The sequence below is a fragment of the Phocoena sinus genome, chromosome 4 (genome assembly GCF_008692025.1).
Source record: "Phocoena sinus isolate mPhoSin1 chromosome 4, mPhoSin1.pri, whole genome shotgun sequence".
Taxonomy (NCBI): Eukaryota; Metazoa; Chordata; class Mammalia; order Artiodactyla; family Phocoenidae; genus Phocoena; species Phocoena sinus.
In genome coordinates this window covers 69,489,312-69,513,263 of record NC_045766.1, presented here as the reverse complement: position 1 = coordinate 69,513,263, position 23,952 = coordinate 69,489,312, and the positions used below count along the sequence as shown (strand labels likewise).

The 23,952-nt window shown below is 40.0% G+C and overlaps 1 protein-coding gene across 1 annotated transcript in view; it reads left to right on the top strand.

Moving 5' to 3' along the window:
• The first annotated feature begins 6,901 nt into the window (after window positions 1-6,901).
• The window catches only part of ATP13A5 (ATPase 13A5), a 99,451-nt gene continuing 82,400 nt past the window's right edge, over window positions 6,902-23,952 (top strand). Inside the window, 6 exon segments of the mRNA XM_032629401.1 lie at window positions 6,902-6,972; window positions 8,127-8,340; window positions 19,411-19,584; window positions 20,088-20,182; window positions 20,390-20,443; window positions 20,548-20,628. Of these exon segments, the coding sequence (XP_032485292.1) occupies window positions 6,902-6,972; window positions 8,127-8,340; window positions 19,411-19,584; window positions 20,088-20,182; window positions 20,390-20,443; window positions 20,548-20,628 (689 nt within the window).

The following is a 23,952-nucleotide window of genomic DNA, read 5'->3' as shown; positions in this document are numbered from 1 at the left end:
AAAATGCAACTTCACGTCTTCTGTTTCTCACCCCCTCACTCCAGACCCCCACTGACATTGCCTAGTCCTATTTCTAACCTTATTTCTCTCCACAGCAACTGTGAATTTTATTTGTTTACTTGTGTTGTCAGTCTATTTCGTGGAGGATTAATAGGGTGTGGAGTGGCCTATGATATAATATAATAATAATAAGGCCTCTCACATATGCTCCTCCTTAGTCTGCAATAACCCAGGCCACCCTCACTTCTTCCTTGTATTTCAGTCACCTCTGCATGGTTTTGTCTCTTTCATCAGAGTCTTCTGAGTAAAAGGATCCGATCTGATCTACCCCATTGCCCCTCACTGGGATCATCACAGGTTCTGTGTGGGAGAGACTGCTAGATACCACCCAGTTTATTTCCTTTTCCTGGCATACAGGCGGACCACATTTCCTAATCAACTTGGCAGTTAGGTGTGGTCATCTGACCGAGTTCCAGCCAATCTTCTGGCACAGGTACAGAGTACCTCTTCCAGGACTAGTCTATAGAAACCTTCATTAACTCTCCGTATACACTCCCCCTTTCATACAATCATAGCAGCCTTGGACACCTCTTGCTGAAGGTGGTAGGGACACAAAATGGAAGGACTCAGGCTTCTGAATCCCTGTTTGGAGGAGACACCCCCCACCCTCATCGCTCCACCAATGCCCTCCCACCACCACAAACTTAGACCCACGCTTCTGCTGTGTTAAACCTCTGAAAATTGTTATAGTTCACTGTTGTTATAGCAGTCAGCTTACCTTAACTAAACAGTCTTGCCCATAGGGCATTCTTTCCCAGAAGACTCCTGTCCCCAGCTCTTTCCTGTGTAGATTTTCAACAATGTATGTGAGATGGGGTGCTTCTGTAAGGCTCCAGTGGTCAGTAGAGGAATCTAGATAAGGCATCCCAATCCACACTAGCTTTCCCTCTAGGTCATGAGGAATTGGGAAGAGGGAATCTTGCCCCTGCCACATAAGAGTGTGACACATGGTTCTAATACACTCCACTATGCCTGTTGCTTCTTCATTTCTAAGACTCATGGACTAGAGGTGGAGACATCTCACCTCCCCTAATCCATGTACTCCCCCATGTTCTTCACCTCTCCAGGATCAGAGCAGAGTTTTAGAGAAAATACAGTAGGAAAGGATGAAGTATTTCCCGATGGAAATAAACTGGACTGGAACCAAGAGACCTGGCTCTGTGTTCTGGATCTGCCAGTATTGTGCTGTGTTGCTTCGAGCAAACCTCTTTTCGTATCTGTGTTCTTTTTTGTTTTCTGGAAATTGTATTTTGAGTCAGGGATTGTCTGGGGAGATACCCTCTCAGTCATTTACCTCCTCTGGCTTCACTCTGGACAGAAAGATCCTTCAAAGAGCTAAGACTTGGCTTCTGGGTATTATTGGTTCTTCAGGTCCTTGTGTGAAGTGAGAATTTTACTCTATTTTCCTTTCATGTTTTTCATCTGGCTCCTCCCTTCCTGTCTCTGGAGGACCCTACCTTATGGTATATGATGCTGACAACTTCTAATTGGTAGGGTGTTTGCCTTTGGGGTTCATCAGGATGTACTATGTTCTGCTTCTGGTCACAGGCAACCAGGAATCTGGCCTCTTCAGATGGTAAAGATTGGCAGAGTGTCAACTTAAGTTACAGCCTCCTGAGCTCTATGGCTAAGCAGCTTCTAGAAAGCCCCTTTCACCAAGGCTGAGTGTGCTTCCCCACCATTCCCACCCCAACACTCCTACCCACCACCCCTCACTACATAAACACAGTAGATGGCTCTTCCTCTCATGGGCCTTCAAGGCGCTGGCTAAGCCATTGAGGTGTGACTAGCTCTCTCTTGCTTATGGGCATCCGTTAGTAGATTCTTTAAGCTTTAATATCTGTTACAGATCCTCCAGGAGGTTGGGTTTAAAGCAGACATGATTATTCTCTATACTGAGCATGTCCTCTGGTGGCTGAAGCAAGTGCTCAGTACTTACAGAACTTCAAGATCAACCAGTTCGATTCTGTTTACAAGCTCTTCATGGTGGGTACACCTCTGTTTACATTACATGCTCATTGCCCAACACTTCCCCTCATTCCCTGTGTTCTCAAGCCTTACTTTCATATCTCTTGATACCCCAAATAAGCTATATTTTCTCACCTCTCTTGAACCTTTTCACACATTCTGTCTTCTGTTCTCTGGTCTAGAATGTGTTCACCATCCACCACTATCCCCTATTCCTTCCATGTGGTTAACATGTGCTCATCTTTGAGATGTCAGCATAGGTGTCATTTCCTTTGGGAAGCTGTTATTATCCCATTAAATCTGAGTTTGATGTCTTTCCTATTTAAGAGGCTGCTTACTTGCCTGTCTCTCCCAAGCAACTATAAACTCCCTCAGGGTGGTGGCTCTCTCCTTTTCATCACTGACTCCCAAGGGCTCAGCACAATGTCTGGAATATCTGTTGTTTAACGCATAATTGCTGAATAAAAGCTGAACAGAGTTGCTATGAGTGTTATATTTTGTATCTTTGGGCTGTAACAGAAACCACAAGCAACAGTGGCTTTATTAAGAACATTTAATTTTATGTTTAACAAGGTGTCTAGAGCTAGGTGGTCCCAGGTTAGTCATGTGGCTCAATGGGATCATCAGGCTCTAAGCCCTTTTATCCTTTACTCCACCATCATGAACATGGTGATTTTCATCTTCCTCATGATCTAAAGATGGCTGTCATGCTCTAAACATTGCATCTTCACAGATTTGTAAAGGAAGAAAAAGTTCTCTCTCTTTTGTCAATAGGGCATTCTTTCCCAGAAGACTCCCGTCCCCAGCTCTTTCCCGTGTATTTTACTGTTGAGAACTGGGTCACATGCCCACTCTAAGACACATCATGACTCATCCTTGGGGATTTTATCTGAAGTCATGCTGCCCAAACAAAGTAGGGCTTCTTCTAGCAAAAAAAATGAGTGAATAGCTGATCAGTAAGAAGTGAATGATGACTGCCCCTCAAGTCTTTCACTAGGTTTTACTACAATCGAGGACTCTTCTCCATATCTGAGCTCTACTTTACATTGGTGCTACTTCAAATGCAACATTTGTGATGGCGTGTTCTTCTATCATGTGGGCACCTCAGTAGCCCCTCTGGCATGAAAAGCTGTAATTGTCTGTTTATTCTCATCAGTCACTTTCTCCTGAGCCAGAGAGCATGTTGACCTCTCCTGAACTTCAAGGTGGGCACTCGTTTCCCCTCAGGGCAAACAACAACTATTTCAGGCAGTGGAAAGAGTCAAGCATTATCCTCCAGTGGTATTCATTCTCAGTGAATTTTCTTCCATGGCCAAAGCTGCAAGAGTTTTGTTCAGTTATTGTGTCCTGATGTTACCACATCAGGACTAGATGCAATAAAAAGGCAATAATAACATGATAAAAGTTTTTATCGTGAACAAACTAACCAACTCCTGAATGGATCACAGTGCACCTATTTTTTGATAAAAATATCAAATTCAGTGGTGGTTATACAACTGTTGGGATCTAGATGACATCCCCAATATTTAGCCTTCCTAGCTCTTCCTCCCTCCATCTACTTTACTGATCTGAAAACTTTTTAAACTAAAAAGGGAAAGTGAAAGGGATCAAATTATTATCATTATACTTTACTTTAAAAAAGCTTGTTTCTTCTTGGTTAGTGTGAAGATGATGATCTCTTACTGAGTGTGACACCTGCTATAGTTGGGCTTTTACGAACATCATCTTAGATCCTCATATCAACCCTATGTTCATTGTTGATGTGTTATATACTAGCAGCCTAAATTTCAAATTTTAAGTGATTTGTCCAGAGTCATCAGTAGAACAGGGATTAGAATTCAGATTTTCCCAATTCCAAAGTGATCCCTACATTCCCCGTCATGAACCAAAACCTCTTCCTTCAATTTTCATTGTCACCCCCAGTATTCTCACTACTTTTCCCAAGTTCGTAAGGTTTTCAGTTGTCTCTCACTGGTTAACCCTTCTGTCTCAGGTTTTTGGCAAAGTGGCCAATCCCATTCATTGGCTGAGATATGTATGGACAGACATGCAATTATTTATCTTCCTAGTTCAACAACTTAAGTCGGGAGGCACTCGCATCTAGCTAAGCAAATAAATACTAAGAATTTAAAAAAAACAAAAGGATAGGGGCTCCCTGGTGGCACAATGGTTAAGAATCCGCCTGCCAATGCAGGGGACACGGGTGCGAGCCCTGGTCCAGGAAGATCCCACATGCCGCGGAGCGACTAAGCCCGTGTGCCACAACTACTGAGCCCATGTGCCACAACTACTGAAACCCGCATGCCTAGAAGCCCGTGCTCCACAACAAGAGAAGCCACCGCAATGAGAAGCCCCCACGCACAGCAACAATGAATAGCCCCCGCTCGCCGCAACCAGAGAAAAGCCTGCGCACAGCAATGAAGACCCAATGCAGCCAAAAATAAATAAAATAAAATATATAAATTTAAAAAAATAGCATCATTTCCTGCTTAAAAAAAAAAAAAGGATAGATTAACAGACCAATGCTGTGGCTGAGGAAAGTATTTCCTCTCTTTCCTTTGTAAGCCTAATAGGTAAGGCATGTGCTAAGAGATTTTAAAAGCTCCTGAGGACAGCAACGACAAGTAGTGATTGTTCTGAGTTCACAGAAGCCCCGGTGGTTTCGACATTTCCCCAAGGAATTAGCCGGGAGGTCCAGTTCAGATGGAGGAGGAAAGTAGGAAGGACCATCGGGCTTTGCTCAACCCAGGAGGAGAGAATGAACTGGTGAGCCTTCCCTTCTTTTTATTATAGTTTCTCAAAGTGCCTGAGCCTGTGGGCTACTTGGGGGGATGCTGGCTTTAGGAACTGGAGAGGTTTAAGTCTGGTAAGTCTCCTGGAGATCCACGAGGCACACCTTTATAGTGGGGGACCTGCAGGGGCGAGAAAGTTGTGTCTTCTAGATGATGGCATTCTTGCCAGCCTCATGTGCATTGATTGGACCCGCGAAGCTCCCCTCAGCTATTTTGCAGTCATCGGTGTACACTCCCACAGGGTACTCACTGAGGTATTCATCCTCATTATCTGGCATTCCATATAATTAGACAAATTCAGGCAAAAACTGAAACACTTTTTTTAAAAAACTTCTTTTATCTTTAGTATATCTGAATAACTTGGTCTCAGAGTGCTTTGGGCTGAACTCATGCCTTACAAGGCCAGGAGAGATTTTAAGCACCAAGTACTGAAGAAAGGAATAGAGCGTGACCTGGGATTTAGCACACGTTAAAAAAAAAGTTCTCATTTCTCCAATTCTTTTTTCCCATTGCCCCTACCACTTAACACAGATAAATCTTGAAAAATAATCATGAAAAACTTGAAAACTCCTGCAGTAGCTCTTTGGTGCTGAGGAGTTTAGATTTATTAGTTTATTTGATCCTCAGAACTCATGGAAGGAATTAATCCTATTTCATAGACAAGAAATCTGAGACTTGGGAGGTTAAGTAACTTGCCCAAGGTCCTCAGCCTCCAAGGGCCAGGCTGGGAAACCAGTTCACTACTTCCCCCTCCACACCCCGTGATGTTCACACTCTAGCTAGGCAATGAGAAAGGGAGATGAAGAAAAAGAGGGTATGGAATAGAGAGGGTGCACTGGAGGGTGGAAAGGAACCCAGAGGACGTGGTTCATATATCAGAAAGGTATCAGTTACTCGGCTGGTTTTTCTGGTTCCCCATGAGATCCATGGGAAATCCATACTCACTCTCTCCCCACCTACCCGCATTTGTGAGCCTACAGAAAATAAGTGACTTCATATATACCTGCGCTGTCCAATAAGGCAACCACTGGCCACACGTGGTTTTAGACAAGTTCTAGCGTTAAATACACAGAGGCTTTTGAAGACTTAATAAAAGCAATGTGTAAAATATCTCATTAATAATTTTTACATTGATTATACATTGAGATGACAATGTTTTGGATAGCTTGGGTTAAATAAAACATATTGTGAAAATTAACGTCACTCGCTTTTTTTTACTTCTTTAAAGTGGCTGCTGGGAAATTGAAATGACAAAAGCGGCTCACATGGGTGGCGTACACTATTGTAACCCACCGATCTTGACAGTGGGACAGTGTTCTAAAATCCTTGGACTGAAGGGATGCAAAGACTTAAACCTACTCACCTGTGTTCACTGCCGAACAACTCTGTACCGGATCTAATTCTTTTTCAGCACGTTTACGAGCGCTCATGAAAATCTCTGGCTGCTCTTAATTCTTATCTAACTACGTGTTGCTTTGGTGACGTTTAGAGCCTCGTGTTTTCCGTCTCTTAACCATAGAAAGAGCGTGAGTATCAAAGGATTCTATAACAGATCAGGAGCCGCTTTTCTTCTTTTTTGTTGGTGATCAAATAGTTCTAGAGAAATCCACCAAAAAAAACGTTGTTAGGACTCCCAGCTAGGCTTACCTCATTGTCAGGGCATCCTGGGGAGGGGGACAGGCTATCGACCTCTCCATAAATCTTACTCAAGAGCTTAGGCAGAGAGCACAGAGGCAAAACCTACTCGGGTGGATCAGGAAACTTGGTGAGGCAGGTAGGCTCCAGGGGGTGACCCAGGTGCACAGCTGAGAGAATTTGCCACCTGCCTCGGGGCACTTGCTGTCCTATAAGTCACAGGCCCAGTGCTGTCGGATCTTTCAAGTTTGAAAAGGAAGCCAGAAATCTGTATGCTTATGTAAAATAGCCTTATTATAAACTTTGGGAAAAAATTCTTTTTTTTTTTTTTTTAAGATAATCAGTGGGCCAAAGACAAATTGGGCCTAGTCTAGTCCCAGCCTTTGGAAGCCTGTCAGTCCGTGGTTTTACGACCTCTCCTCACTTGCTCTTCCTGAAGGTTCCCCATGGCCCCATCTGACTCCTTGCAGTCGTCAGTTCAAGGGAACAAGCACTGTGACGTGCGAGAGGGCGTGAGGTAGAAACCGTCTCCGCGGGCGGTGAGGGTCTGCGAGATGAGCCACGCGCAGGCTTGGGTCATTTTGCTGAGCTCAGCACAGCAGAAAGCGTGGCAGGAGCCTCCGCCGTTGAATCTTGCTGTATCATCTCCTGTCCTCTGCCACCCCCAGCTCCTCCTGGAGGGGAGCAGCTCATACCTCCTGTGTCGGCACCGTGCTCAGTGCTTGACAAGCAATATTTCGTGTCACCCTCACAACAGCCCATGTGATAGATGCCCTCACTGTACAGGCCTTGACTGTGCTTCCCAACCTCTCCCACCCTCCCACTCCCACCTGGCTCCAGGGGTCTCTTTTTCCTTCACCTGGCTTTTTCCTAAAAGTGTCTCCGTTCTTCTGCCCCGCGTTTCATCAGCCTCTCCATTCACAGTCAGCTTTTCTTGTCTCCTCCCGTGGTCCTCTCAGGACCCACAGACTCACTAACAGCCCACAGTATCCTTCACAGCCCCAGACCCTCAATGAACCTGGAGCCTTCGGACTGTATAGCTCCTACCTAATGGAATGAAATTTGTTCTCAGGCAGGCCTGGGTTTAAATTCTGGTCCTGTTGGGTAAGTTATTTAACATCTCTGAGTTATTCGTAAAATGAGGATAGTAATACCTACCATTCAGAATTGTGGTGCGGATTAAATGAGGTAAGACAGACTTTCCAAAAATATCTTCTGTTGTACAATATCATAATAGGTATTTACTGTATAAAAAGTCTGCTTTTTCCCCCTAGCAGTTAGGTTTGAGAAATACTAGGTGAAACAGGCAAGCCAATAACAGCAGGCCCTCTCAGAGCCTGTAGTATACTGTGGTTCTTTGTGAATCTCCAAAAGGGGCATTACAGTGTGCCCTATTTCACATGTATGTGTGTATCCATGGAATCCTTCCTGTGTGTGTTGGGCAGGGCGTACCTCATGACTACTGTTCCATGGAACCACCGTAGGAAAGGATGGGAAAGGATGGGATGTTTTCAATGAACGATTGGTATCATTTTAGCATTATTATTACTCTCCTCTATGAAAAAGGCATTATATCTCCCTGCAGCCAGGCATGTCAGGAGGCACAGGATATGCACAGCATCCTCTCTTTCGGAGTCCCCTCTGGCCATGCTTGCCGCATTTACTTTCCAGAGATCGTCTTGATTCTGCTCCTGAGACAGAAGTGCTGCGTGATTCATATCGGTTGCCAAGCCCAACCATTCCATCGGGGCTCCCCTCTGCACAGATGCCCCCCACACTAGTGTCAAAATCACAGGTGCGAGCAGCCCCAGAAGGCAAAAAGACAGCAGATCTTAGTCAAGGTTCCACTGCTGACTGGGTGGCTGCGGACACCTTTTGGGACCTTGTTAGTTGCCTAAGAATGACATCAATTACCCCTTCTGATTCACAGGGTTTGCGAGGGTCACATAGGAAAGATGGAAAATGCTATGAAAATATGAAGAGTAGATTTACATGCAAGGAGTCAGGAGTTGTCATGTGGCTTTAAAAATTACAGAAATACAAATAAGTGAAATTGATGCTGAGAACTTCCCCTGCCTCTGATTAAACTTGGGGAACGATAATTGTTTGAGGTCTACCATTTCCAAAACAGTATGTGAAGAGTTGTTAAGAAAAATCAGGAGTTTTGAACATCTGAATTATTTTAAACACTGTCACATTCTCCTCATCTTCCATTCAAGGAAAAACAAAACTAAACTCAAGGGACTAAAACTGAAAATTAAAAAGTGAGCTTTATTGTCTCTTTCCTCTGTTTAGTCACCATTTATATTAACAGATTGGGTGACAGCAAGTTTACCTCAACTTCAACTGACACCTCACTACGAGGGAGCGAGAACACTATAGATGACAGAATCAAGATTCAAAAAGTTCTCTAGGGACTTTCTTGGTGGTCCAGTGGTTAGGACTCCATGCTTTCACTGCAGGGGGCATGGGTCTGATCCCTTGTTGGGGAATTAAGATGCCGTGTGCCACGCGATGTGTACAAACAAAAAAGTTCTCTAGGCTGGATTGTAGGGGAGAAGTTGGCAAGATGCAGTGCAACAGGCCTCATTATGGAGTTTTTGTCTTAAGCTATTATAAAAATACAAGGTGAGGGGATCAATGACTTGGGCTTAGCTATGCATGGAAAAGTACTTTATTTGGTTATGGCTGGATTTTAGTTGCCAATATGATATAACTATAAAAAAAGTCCTTGGATATCTTGTTGGAGTTTGTTCTGCAGAATAGAGGAAATAAATCCTGCTATAATTTATGTAAGAACTGTTTAAAAGACATTGGAAATAGTTCCCCAAAGAACAATCACAGTGGTTGTCTTCCAATAGTTAAGTGGCTGATGTGGAGAACAGAGTAGAGGTTGGTGGAGTCCAGCCTGATGTATTTTCCTTATGGAAGAACTTCCTAATCACCTGTGGTGGCAGAATCTTAACATGACACCCCTCCAATGAGCTTTGCCTTTGTATTATCCCCTCTGGTTGAGTGTGGGTGGCACCCAAAAGTATGATGAGCTCTAATTCCTGTGATTATGTTATGTTGTATGGCAAAAAGGGATTTACAGATGATAAATGCTGGAGAAGGTACAGAGAAAAGGAAACCCTCTTAAACTGTTGGTGGAAATGTAAATGCAGTCACTGTGGAAAACAGTATGGAGGTTCCTTTAAAAATGAAAAATAGAGTTACCATTAGATCCAGCAATCCCACTCCTGGGCATATATCTGGAAAAGATGAAAACTCTAATTAAAAAAAATACACACGGGCTTCCCTGGTGGCGCTGTGGTTGAGAGTCCGCCTGCCGATGCAGGGGACACGGGTTCGTGCCCCGGTCCGGGAAGATCCCACGTGCCACGGAGTGGCTGGGCCCGTGAGCCATGGCCGCTGAGCCTGCGCGTCGGAGCCTGTGCTCCACAACGGGAGAGGCCACAACAGTGAGAGGCCCGCGTATCGCAAAAAAAAAAAAACAGACAATAGGTGTTCATCTGTGAAAGATGGTGTATAGCTATTTTTTTCCAAAAGATACATTTGAACCAAATAATTCCTGAGACACTCCTCCTGTTTAGTGATGCTCTTGCTCCACAAATAACTTGTAACAGAACATGCCATGTTGCCCCATCCATGCCTTTGACGTAGTGCGAATTTTGGTTCTAGAAATTGTCCCTGCTAGCCAGCCCATGCGCCTCATTCCCTTTTGATGTACTTTCAGCGCTCTGTCACCATTAGCCTCATCAAACAAAGGTCCTCAGTTGCACTTTTACTTCCAGGAACACGACGTGATGGCACTTTTGCTATAGTAGTCCTGGCTGACTTTATGAGCGTGGCTACAGCTGAGTGTGACATTATGTACATCTCTTTGGCACTGGATTTTGATTCACACTTCTGAAGAGGGAATGGCTTTACTTACTCCAGAAAGAGCTAACACACCATTGTAAAGCAATTATACTCCAATAAAGATGCTTAAAAAAGAAACATAAGGGGGATATTTAAGAGGTTAAACTATTTCAGTACTTATTTTAAACTTTTTTTTAAACAAAACATTTTTAAAAATTTATTCATTTATTTTTGGCTGTGTTGGGTCTTCATTGCTGTGCGCAGGCTTTTTCTAGTTGCGGCAAGCGGGAGGCCAGCGGAGGCTACTCTTTAGTGCAGTGCACAGGCTTCTCATTGCGGTTTGCGAAGCATGGGCTTTAGGCGCGCGGGCTTCAGTAGTTGTGGCTCGTGGGCTCTAGAGCGCAGGCTCAGTAGTTGTGGCACACGGGCTTAGTTGCTCCGCGGCATGTGGGATCTTCCCAGACCAGGGCTCGAACCTGTGTCCCCTGCATTGGCAGGCGGATACTTATCCACTGCGCCACCAGGACAGTCCCTATTTTAAACTTCTTCAAGGCTCAGTGTCTTTTTTATTTTTCTAGTTTGTCAACATGTCTACATTTTATTTTATTTTATTTTGGGGGTGGTTGGCAAAGATTTTTATTATTTATTATTTATTTATTTATTGAAGTGTAGTTGATTTACAAAGTTGTGTTAGGTTCAGGTGTACAGCAAAGTGATTCATTTATACATACATATCTATTCTTTTTCAGATTATTTTCCCTTATATGATATTACAAAACATTTATTTAGTTCCCTTGTTGGTTATCTATTTTATAAATAGTAGTGTGTGTATGTTAATCCCAAACTCCTAACTTATCCACCACCCCCGCCAAGACTCAGTTTCTTTGATCTACAAATAATAACTTACAAATATTATTAATAATAATAACTATTTCAATACATGATAATGTCTATTTCATAGGATTCTTGGGAAGATTAAATGACACCTAAGTAAATGTCCAGAAATGTTAGTTCTTATTGCCAAATGTAGACAAAAGTGAAAGTACTCGTGATATTTTATCCTTACTCGAAAGGCACTTCATGGCATGAACGTAGGGAAAAATACAGGAAACTATAATTAACAACATTTGGCAACTAGTGACAACTAACACAAATTACTACATGTGACTAAACCAGTAATAGAAGGTTGAGGAAAAACACCACACTGACATGACTCATTACCTAGAGACAATATTATCCTAACATTAAAGAAAAGAACTTTAAAACATGGCAGAGTTAGAGATAAGAGAGCATTTTAAGAATATCCTCCCACTTAACACACAAAAGAACCCAATTTGGCATGTCTAGATAAAGACAGCAGAGGGTAGATTGTGAATAATAAATAGAAACTCGGTGCTGTGATTGTTGTTTTAAAAAAAGAAGATAAAACATGATGAATTCTAGCATCATACAAGGACTCAGAGATATTATCTCTTTGGCCATGATTCAAAGGACTAAAAGTTTGAGGATTATACAGAAAGAGATAACTTACTCTAAGGCTATTGGAACATTCTCACTCATGGAAACGCCTAACATGTCACAGCAAAAAGCTGGCATTGCCATCCACAGAAGAATATTGAAGTACTGAGAATTATTTATGTGATATCTTGGTTGAGTAAATGAATTTACAACTTTGAGCTGTAAGAATCTGGTTTGAGGAAGTAAAAGTGTTATGAAAGTAACCCAAAATACCCATTCCAAAAAATTTGAATCACTACTGTGTCTTTGCATGGTGGGTAGGTAACAGATGTTTCAGATGGATAAACACATGAATGGTGAACATAAGAATAAGATGATTTACAAAAGCTGAAAAAGACCTGTTTACAAGACCAGTGGTTCATAAATGTTACTGCTCCAGATGCAATAAAAATTCCAGAACAAAGACAGGAGGAGACCCTAGGAGATGATGATTCCATAAGTCTAAGAGGATCCCACCAAAAGGGAATTTGGTGAGGAAACCATGCTTAGATGAAACTGGGCCCTGTAATTTTCCTTTCCTGAAGAATATGACCAAACCTAGCTCTGTCTCTGATCGCAGCTGTGAGAACTACCTATAAAGAAAAGAAAGGAAAAACATTTTTTTAAAAATGCCCTTTCTGTGCTAGTACTTCATGTATGTTCTCATTGAATCCCTATGAGCTAGTTACTCAGATATCAATTTTACAGCTGAGGAAACTGAGGCTCAGCTAAGTAAACGTATAAAAGGTCACATTACGTAAGCATCAGAGGATGCTCTGTCACACTGTTTACCTCCTATGCAAGTGAAGGATGGCTGTACTGGTGTGTGTGTGTGCTTGGGTGTGCTCGTGTATATAGTTACTACATCTGTTAATCTTTTAATTAGTTTGGTGTTTATCTTAAAGCCTTTTTCCTAGTTTCACATATTACAAATGTGAGCAGTTTTCTTTTGGGCCTGCATTTGACTTCAGTTTTGACAATTTGTGCTCAGTGGGAAAAGCAAAAATTCCATTTAAGCCACTGGATCAATCACTTTCAGAAACACAGCTTATGGTTTTGGCAAATAATATTTAGCTCTAAATATTGCCCGTGGTGAAATCATTTCACAGTGAGTGCAATGGGACTAGCCACTTTTAATCCACTGAAATTTTGTTGTAAATTAACCAAGCTAATATTTACTCTCAACATATACTGAGTGTCCAAAATGTTTCAGGAGCTGTGTTAAATGCTTTGCATGCATTATCACATTAGTTTCTCACAACAACCCTAGAAAAATAGTTAATGCTCTTATTTCCATTTATGAAGGAGGAAATTGAGTCAACAGAAGTAAAGTGGATTACCCAAGGTCAGATATCTGGTTAAGTGGTAGAGGCATGATTTGAACTTGGTTTTCTCACGCCATATCCCAAGCTTTTAACTGTGACGTCAGACTACTTCCACTGTGTTTTACAACCAGCCACATTTTTCACATGAGGAATCTAAAGTTCAGTGAATGAAATCATTTACCCAGATCGCATTAACTGGCAAGTGATGGAGCAAGAAATAGAAGTGAGAGCTTCTAGAAGGCATTGGGGTGGGCTATAAAGAAAAGAGTCTCTGCTGATAGACCTGGATAGGGCTCTAAATTGTGACCTTAGGGAACAACCTCTGTCAAAAGGCATGTACAGATTTCAGTTACTCCTAATCCAAGCTGCTTCCTCCGTATTCCGGTCCTAGAGAAAGACAATTAAGGCTGTGTTACCTCTCCTGTTACCTGGAATACAGAATTCTAGTGGGGAACAAAAAAGCGAGGGAACATTACTGCTTAGAGAGAATACAATTCAAGTCTATGTGAAGATGGGCACAACCTCTGTGCTATTCAACACCACTAATAGGTGGCAGATCTGGGGTCCTCACCCTGTGGAACACAGCCCGTTTCCATCACCATCCCTGACTCAGTGTATTGCAACTCAAAACTGAAGGAGTCACCTCTCTCCTCCTTTGGATGAACCTATTATCACACCACTGCTAACCGTGACAGAGCACTTCCTTCGTGCTCAACACCTTACATTCCTTGTTTAATCTTCACAACTATTCTTCCAGGTGTGTGTTATTAATATCCCCTAAGTACAGAGATGGAAACTGAGACTTAGAGAAGTTAAGTCCTGAGGTCACAGAGCTAATAGGTGGCAAAACTCACTTTATTGCAACGAGCCACGTATAATGCGGTTGAGATTCTGATGCTCTCACTCCTGTTCCCAGTGTCTTTACATTTACAAGACCTCTGGATTCTACTTATCTTCCTCTTATGGCACACATATTGTTCCTGGCTCTCTCCTCTACCCTGCATTTCTTAATGGATTTTACCAGAGGTAAATCAATATTTAGGAGAAATCTGAATGACTCTTACTGCATCACAAGAATAATCGTCTAGAACAATCAAATTATACTTGAGATTAATCGGTCAAATGGAAACATGATAAACTCGAGTCACATAAACATTGGCAAGCCAATTGGGAGTAGATTGAAAGAGTACCAAATAAAGTAGCGATTCTTTTATCCTAAACCTCAAGTCCCATATCTAGCCACATAAACTCTGGGAAAACTGAGAAATGATAGAAAGGAATTTTACCAAGATTTATGAGGCCAGTTTATCAAAGAAGCAAAAACATTGCTTCTACTCATCTTTGCTCAAGGAGCTACTTATTTCTGAAAGTTACTCTGACATTAACAAGGTCTTTTATATCTATCTATCATCTATCTATCTATCTACTATCTGCTATCTAGGTTTGTTATCTACTTACTTATTTTTTAACAGATAGGGAATAAAAAAACTGTTGATATTTTGATTGAGCTGTCCCCAGCCAAAAGCAATGTCTTTCACAGAAATTTATCTTGGTTACAGGGATGTGATTTTATCTCTGCTCCTATGTATGTCAGCACTTCCCAATCATCCACACCAGGAGGCAGCTACTGTATTCCCAGGTCACCAAACCTCCTATTTCCAATAGAAATCCCCTTCTCTGGTCTTTTTCTTTTTTCAATCACTTTTCAAATTTTGCTGCCATTTTCTCTTTCTCAATCCAATCTCACTGAAGTAATTAAAGTAACTTCCACCTGCTTGGAACAATATCTAATAACAAACTCCACTTTTATTTTATTTTTAGTGACATATACAGTGGTGTCAATAAAGTGCACTGATTTTAAGTGTACAGTTCTATGACCTCTATCAACACTTGGTTAAATGGGATTGCTAATGGTTAGTCCTCGAACTTAATATATCTCTCCATTTATTTAGATATTTGCTCTCAGCAATAATATGTAGTTTTTAATTTAGAGGTCCCGTACAACTTTGTTAGAACTATTACGAGATAATTGATTTTTTCCCTTGATAGTATTGCAAATGATACTTAACTTTATTTTCAAATTGTTTGTTACTAGTATTACAAATACAATTAGTTTTTCTGTATTGACTCAATATCCAGCGACCTTGATAAATTCACTTATTAACTCTAATAATTTGTACATTCTTTTCATTTCTTCATGTACATAATCACATTATATACTCATAAAAAGAGTTTTATTTCTTTTTTCCCCAAGGTTATTGAGGTATAATTGACATATAACAATTTGTAAGTTTAAAGTGAGAACTTTAAGACTTATTGTCTTAGCAACTTTCAAGTATATAATACAGTATTGTTACTTTTCATTTTCCAATTATTGTAAACATTATTTCTTTTTCTTGCCTTACTGCACTGGTTAAGACTTCCAATACTATACTGGATATTAGTAGTGATTGTTGATAACCTTATTTTGCTTGTGATCTCAGGAGAGGCCTATATTTTATCATTAAGCATGATGTTAGCTGGAAGATGTTCATATCTATTGTTAGGTTGCTGAGAGTTTTCTTTCTGTTTTTTCTTAATGTATCGGTGTTGAATTTTATGAAAGTTTCTCTGTATCTATTGAGATCACCTCATAATTTTCCTCCTGAAAGTTAACATACCAAATACAGTGATTTTCAAGTCCTTGTAATCCTAGAATAAATTCCATTTGGTAATGATGTATTACCTTTTTAATATATCACTGACTTAGTTAGATGATATATTTCAGGATTATTTCATCCATGTTTCTGACAGATCTTAGCCTGTAATTTTCCTTTCTTGTAACATACCTATCAGATTTTGGTATCTGAGTATGCTTGCCTCATAAAATGACTTGGGAGCATTCCCACCTCTATTTATGAAAGAGTTTGTGAAAGATTGGTATCATTTATACCTTAAATATTTGAAAGGATTCACAACCCGTCTGGGCTTGAAGTTTGTTTTTTTAGTTTTTTTCTCTTTTTTTTTTTGGTAGAAAGGCTTTTAGCTACACATTCATTTTCTTTTATAACCTTAAAAATACTCAGATTTATTTGAGTTTATCAGTTTTATTAACCTCACAAAGTATAAATTTGGCATTATTGCCTCTATTGTATGTCTGCTTTCTATTTTATTCATTTCTCTTCTTATTTTTGTTTCCTTCCTTATGTGTTAAAATCTTCAATGATGAGAGTGAATTTAAGTTCTATCAATTATGCTTTACAAGTTTTGAAACTATGCTTACAGGTACACAAAAATTTAAGATTGTTATGTCTCTCTGTTGAATGGATGTGTGTCCTTCTTTTTCTCATAATATTTCTTTTCTTAGAGTCTATTTTGTCTGATATTAATATAGCTATACTGATTTTCTTTTGTTAGTCTTTGCATGATACATTTTCTCCCTTCTTTATCCTTATAATCTATCTGCTTCTTTATATTTAAAGTGTGTCTCTTGTAAACAGCATATAGTAGATCTTCTTTTATTATGTAGTCTGACAATCTTTGCTTTCAGTCACAGAATTAAGGCCATTTACATTTAATGTAATTACTGGTATAGTTGGGTTAAAGTTCATAATGTTGCTATTTGTTTTCCATCTATTTTATCTGTTCTATGTTCTTTCCTTCACTTAACATTATATCATGTAATGTCCCATAACTCTACATTGAGTTCACACATTTTGTTTTTAATGGCCCCACAATAGCCCATTGTTTTGACCCACATCTTATTGAACCATTAGCTATCATTTATTTCTTCTAATAATTTTTCTATTACAGATAATGCTGTGCTGAACATCTTTATATACAACACTTTCCACTTTGTGTATTATTTCCTTTGGGTATATTTTTTAGTGCAGAATTACTGATTCAAGGGATAGAAACATCTTTATAATTCTTAGTACAATTTGTCACCTTGCTTTCCCTAAAGAATTACCCCAGTTTACAAGGTTGTTAGCAGTGTGTAGCTATAGTGATTTCATTGCAGTCTTGATAGCACTGTGAGTTCCTTTTTGAATTAAAAAAAAAGTATGGAAAAGACCTGAAGGGGAATCAGAATTATGATTACCAATGCCACTGCTGTGTGTAAGTAAACAGAAAAAAGGAAAGCCATTTTCCTGAAATGTGTTCATTTCAGCTACAAGCTGGACTAAAATTCCAACTGTTCTGCTTCTATTTTGCACACACCTGGGCTTTGGCAATAGCCCCTGTAAATAAATTTGTAAAAGAATGCATATTTATGATATAATATGTGAACTGGCATATACTTTTTATTTGAGTCTAATAAACCTATAATTCACAAATAAAACCAAAACAGGTTTACAGCATCAGAGGAAAGAGAGGAGAAAGGAGATCCAACTGAAAATATGCTTAAAAGCACAGTGAACACATGTTTCTAAGTTACATTTAAATCTTATCATGAATAATCTCCAAATAGAGTGGCAGCATCACTAAACTTAACGGTCATTGTTTCCCCAGGTAGGTGATTGTGTTGAGGAGTAGTGGAAAGGAACTCTTAACATTGTAATTACTTTGCAGAACACTTAAGGTGACATTATCTCATTTGAGCACAAGTCCCCTGTAAGGCACATATTTCTAATTGTTTTGTAGGAAACAATTGGGATTCCCTAGAGGTGAAATGATTTACCTAAGTTCACATAGTTGAAAACTAGCCGAGTGGTGACTCAAACTTATGTCTTAGCTTCTTAAGCCTGTGACTTTTTCAATATGTCTAAGGGTTACTTTCAACAACTGTTATTGAAATGTTAATCTACCACAGAGTTCTTTATTAGAAAATATTAATGAAAATGACCATAGTGAAGATGAAAACTTTTCCAAAGAATAAAGACAAGAGATTTATTATAGCATGATCTAAACTGGCATAAAATTCAGGAGATTCCATCACTGAAAGTGCTATAGAAACTCAGTAAAATCCTATCTTCTTGACATTATAGCCCTATGATCTGGACCCGGGATTTCAGTCTTAGAACACACACACACACACACACTCACACACACACACAAAATAACACCAGAAAGTAAAATAATGGTAGAGTAACAATGTCATTCATAATCAGGAGCCCTCTGGGTCTTCACACTAAATATCTAGTTTTTGAAATTTAAAAAACAATGCTGTGAAACTTCATTGTAGGAGATGGAAACTAAAAATTACCTTTAATTAAGCAAATCTATTGTTTTTGGCTAGTTATCTTCCCCTAAAACCACATCTCAAGTCTTTACTCAATTCATGACAAACATTAACTAGCTTATTATTAAAAATAGAAATATTTCAGCATGTTACTCTCAGGGTAAATACCTATAAGCTGTCTTTTGAAAGTTTTTCATGTCCACAAATAATCTCATAATCTCTCCCTACTGTTTTAGAAATCAGTACACTTATGCACACTCTCAATCCTTCTTAATCATATTATTATAAAACAAATCTGAATCTGAATAAAGCAAGATATGTAAGTATGGATCACATTGGTCATAATTTTATCATCGTCCTCCAGTAACTTCACATTAATAATTTTTTTAAAAACATCTTTATTGGGGTATAATTGCTTTACAATGGTGTGTTAGTTTCTGCTTTATAACAAAGTGAATCAGTTATACATATACATATGTTCCCATATGTCTTCCCTCTTGCATCTCCCTCCCTCCCACTCTCCCTATCCCACCCCTCCAGGCTGTCACAAAGCACCGAGCTAATATCCCTGTGCCTTGCGGCTGCTTCCCCCTAGCTATCTACCTTACTACGTTTGTTAGTGTGTATATGTCCATGACTCTCTCTCGCCCTGTCAAAGCTCACCCTTCTCCCTCCCCATATCCTCAAGTCTGTTCTCCAGTAGGTCTGCGTCTTTATTCCTGTCTTACCCCTAGGTTCTTCATGACATTTTTTTCCCCTTAAATTCCATATATATGTGTTAAAACCTTACATCTAAAAGAAGTAAATCTGATCCAAAACATGAAGTATTTTATAAATCTGAGGTGACTCTTATGAGTATTTAGAACCAAATAAGTCTGTCCATTCCTTGCTCCTAATGTTTTAGTTCCATGTGCCAAGGTAGCAAAATGAGTCCTTCCTGGAACTTTTAAAAATTATATCAGCTGACAGCTGTATGCAATCAATCTGATTCAACCAGCCAAAACTAGATTTCTTTCTCAACCAACCCCTGAATCTAAAGTTTGTGTGTCTTGGAACAGAATGCGTTTTTATGTGGGAAAAAAATAGAGTAAATCTTTTATTTACTCTGCAGGAGGTGTTTGGTTACCAGACCCAGAATCTACACAGAGCTCTCTGCCTCATAACATCCGTGCTGACCTGTGGGGTCCTTCTCCTGTTATTTTACTGGAAGCCGCAGTGGAGGGTATGGGCCAACTGTATCCCATGCTCCTTGCAAGAGGCAGACACTATTTTGCTAAGGACAACGGTGCGTGTCCTTCTGTGTTTCATCTATTGCACAGCCTGTGATGGCCAGCATTCCAGAGTGGATCCTCCTCTATTTAAGTTTCCCTGTCCACAAATAGGAGATGGCAAAACTATCTCTGCCGTCTATTTGCTATGTCTTATTTTGTCTCAGGAATGAAGGGCATTTCCTCCACATCAGCCTGGAGAACTTTCTACCATGTCAGGCTCGTTGTGAGAGCCCTTAGCCATTACATGAGCAGTGGCTGTCCGTGTTATAACGCTTAAAGACATAACATGGGAATGATTGTTCAGTTTTTCAGAAATATGTATGTTGAGGAAATTATACATTTTAAACATCAAGGTGTGATTTTAAGACAGCTGGAAACTATTTTCTAGATATAAAGTTTCTTGCAAAGTGTATCTTTCTCTTTATTCCCTAGCACAGTGGTTCTTAAATTTTAGTCCAAATCAGAATTACCTGGAGGGATCTTTAAAACAGAGACTGCTGAATATTGGATCCAGTAGGTTTGGGGTGAGGCTGAGAACCTGCATTTCCACTCTGTCATAAACCAAGCCATACTGAAGCCAGAATTAAAAGTAAGTGATTTTAAGAGTACAATGTTATGGCATGTTTTTGTTACAAGAAAATAATGTATTTATTGGATGAAAGTTCTGAAAATCACACTGCTGGGCTGGGATTTACAGCTACGTATCAAGGAAAGTGAGAGCTGCATGTAATAGACAACCCTCACCTCCCCTGATGGGCTTTACTTTGTGAATGACAACTTTTCTATTACATTTGTAATTGCATTTGCAGTGTATCCAAGTGCAAAAATCAGGTATGTTTGGAACCACTTGGAGAAGAGGTTTCAGAAAGTTGGGTAAGTCCGAATTTTCCTCAGCACTCATCAGGATCTACGGGAAGAACACTGATTTGTTAAGTACCATGAACTGAAATACGGTTCCTGTCCTGACCACACCCTAGGTTGCTGGAAGATAGCAACACCTGCTACAACATCCATCATACGTTTGGACTGGGTCTGACCGGTGGAGAACAAGAGGTCAGGTGGGGTTTGTGGTACTGCTGGAGTAAACTCTGCCAGCAGAAATGGAGGCACCACATCGCTTATGATCAGTGAATTGTTGGCATAATGTTTCATCAGCTTCATATAACCCCAGCTCATTTACTGGCATCAGAGAGATGTCGTAAATTAGTCTCATCTTAGGCACACTAATTAAAAAGAAAAGACTGAAAGAACAGTACAAGCAAATAACATTTGATCTTTTCTCTCAGAATTATAGAACAGTATTCTCTGTGTTGTCTTTTCTTTCCTCAAAAATTCTTGAGTCATTTCATAAACATCAGTATCTTAATCCTCCAAATCCTCTGAGAGACAGAAAGACAATATGATGATTGCATTTTACTATGGAGAACCAGCCCTGGAGAGAAGGATTTTGTTTGCTCAGTTAATTGTGTCATTCACCACTGTTATTTACAGAACCTAGAACAGTGCCTGATTCATGGTAGAAGCTCAATAGATATGTGTGGAAGGAATGAATAAGTAAATGCATTCATTGATCTGTGAACTAAACTCTAATATGTCAGGCGTTTCGCAAGGCACAAGGGATCTAAGGATAAATAAGACTTAGTCATCGTCTCAGAGACATTAACTGACTGGAAGGAAAGAGAGACAAAGAATAGTGGTACAATTATGAGAATGAGATCTATGGATGCCAATAGATTAGAAACTCATAGTATAATAGTAGCACAGGAAATTCTTAGGCTCCTTGTTAACTCACAGTGACCTAGAGTCCCTGCTTCCCTCATCTGTAATTTGAAATGGCGAATCCTGGTGACTGAAAGTAAACCATTGCAAGCCTTCCCAGGAATCTTAATAATCACCTTCATTTCTTGCCCAGTTTTAGGGACAAGAAGAAGGATCTGCCTGACCATCTTCACAGTTAGTCAGAAACAAAAATTCTCAAGCTAAGAAGCAATCTCGTACTTAAAATACAGGTTCTTGGGTTCTCCTCCATAATTCTGATTTAGTAGGTAGAAGCTGGGGTAGTGATAAGAAAAGAAACTGCATTTTTAGCAAGCACCCCCATAATTTGTATTCACACCAAGCCTGCGAGCTACTGATCTGTTATTGTTTTCAAGTCTTCCCTCTGTCTGAACGCTATGCAAAATGAACCAGGCATCTAGATTATGACAATATTACAAAGTGCCTTAGAGATGGTATCATTATATAAGATTTCAGATACAATGCTTAAAACACTGAAATACAAGAAGTTTTCAAAGTCATTAAAAACATATTGCTTTAATAGCATTAAGCACAGGACATTTAAAGGATTGATCTATTTAGGAAAACTAGTTGATAAATATAGATATACTCTGCCTAGGAAACCGTTTCCACAGGAAAGATTTCCCATCCGTGCAGCTACCTCATGTTTGTCCTTATTTATCAAGTGCCAATCTTTAGTAAACATCATACATAATTAAATTTAAATCTGGTCCACACAGAAAAGAACTTGACAATCTAATAAGCAAGACACAGAATATAGTTTCCCAAATATGAAGACTAGAGGAGACAATCTACTTAGAATCACAGAGTCACATTTTATTTTGTGGGTTTTTCTCTTTGGAGAGTAAAGAAAGCAAGTAGAATATGGAGCATTCCCCCGCTCCCCCACCAGTTTTCCCTTTTATATTTTAGTGTAAGACTAAATGTTTTTTTCAAAAATTTATTGTGATTGATTGGTTGGTTGAATGACAGCTTATCAATTTCCTAAATCAATTCGAGCTTGCTTGCATGAAAAGCTAGGACCCAGTAAAAGAAATAAAGGAAGAGGGATACACAGAAATCTCTGATCATAAAAAGCCACAAAATCTAAATACAACTTCCTCTTTCAGGCTTCATAGCAGCAAGGCAAAGAGAGAAAAATGCACAGATGTTCATAGTCTCACTTTCCTGTAGCAAAAAGCAAATCAAGACATCAGCTGTGATCATTTTACTCTGGAGAGAAATTGCCAAGGGTATCAGGAAGAAAGCAGGAAAATTATTCCAGGAGGTTCCCTGCCCCTACCTTCATTCATTCATGAACCGAACACAGCTTCGCATCTTAGTGCCTGTCCCAGACAGGTCCATAGACACTTGGGGTAATTCTCTTACCGCAGGGACACAGGGCCCTATGGAAAATACACACTTACCTCATCCAAGCTGTCTTCCTATTAGGACAGTTTTTAAGTTGAGTGACCCTTCATCTTTTCACTTAGCCCACATTTATTTAGCTTATTTACCTTTGCCTCCTTTATTTAGCCTCCTGAAGGAGAACTTTCTGGCAGTAGAGATCCAGGCATGTCCTAATCAGGGGTTAGCTCCAGACCAATTGCCTTGTTGGTAACCCAGAACTCTAGAAGAAAAAAATTTTGGTGGCTAAGGTTTGCTAATGTCTCTAATGGGAATACTCCAACCATGGCTGATTTCAGTGTGATGTTGCTGAATGTGGAGCTGTGAAAATGGTACTCATAATTGGCTTGGTGATTCTGTAGGACCAAACTTAATTCTCAACACTTGTCACACCACTGAGAAAAAAAGGCATGCCTGTTAGTACCAAAGGAAAGAAATCTGAGTGACAGCAGCAAAAGAGGGTGGATTTGCCATCAATGCTTCAGCTCCAAGCTGGTGGAAGCTGTTCCAGGAGAAGAGAGAGAAAAAAGAAGCAAGAGGAAGGCGGAGGGAGAGAGAAAGAGATTTAGGGCTGCTACGAAACCCTTTTCTCTTACTCCTCAGGTCTTGTGCGAAGCAAACGTCAGAAAAGAAATTGTGCCTATAGACCATGACCTTTTCCCCTTGGAAAGCTCCATCTTTAGAATACAGCCCACATATAGATACTCACCCATCAGATCAGTTCTTTGAGAAAAAGAGCAAGGAAGGTTTGGTTGGAGTAGAAGAGACAGGCTTTACTCATTCTTCTGGAATCCAATGAGATTGTCTCAAATCTTAGCATTTGGTTAGAAGTCAATAATTTATGTAAAAATATAACCCATGGTACTATGGCTCTGAATCCACTCAAAGTATAAAATCACTTAACTCTAAGGCTTTGTTTCAGAGCAAAACCTTATGGCAGCGTGAGTAAGTCTAAGTCCTGGGTCTCTCTGGAGATCCTGGGATTTCTCCATCCCCACCTCCCCCCAGATGCCCTCCTGGTCCTCTGCTTTCTGGATCTTCATGCCTGGGAATGCTCCAGGCACTTTCCCCAAAAACCTGATGAGAAGCACCTCACTTAGCTCACATATAGGGCATGAAACCCTGCAAGAACTTGAGGTTATCTGAAAATGTGCTTTAGGAAATGAAAGAAATAGATCACAGATAAGAACTAATGTGAA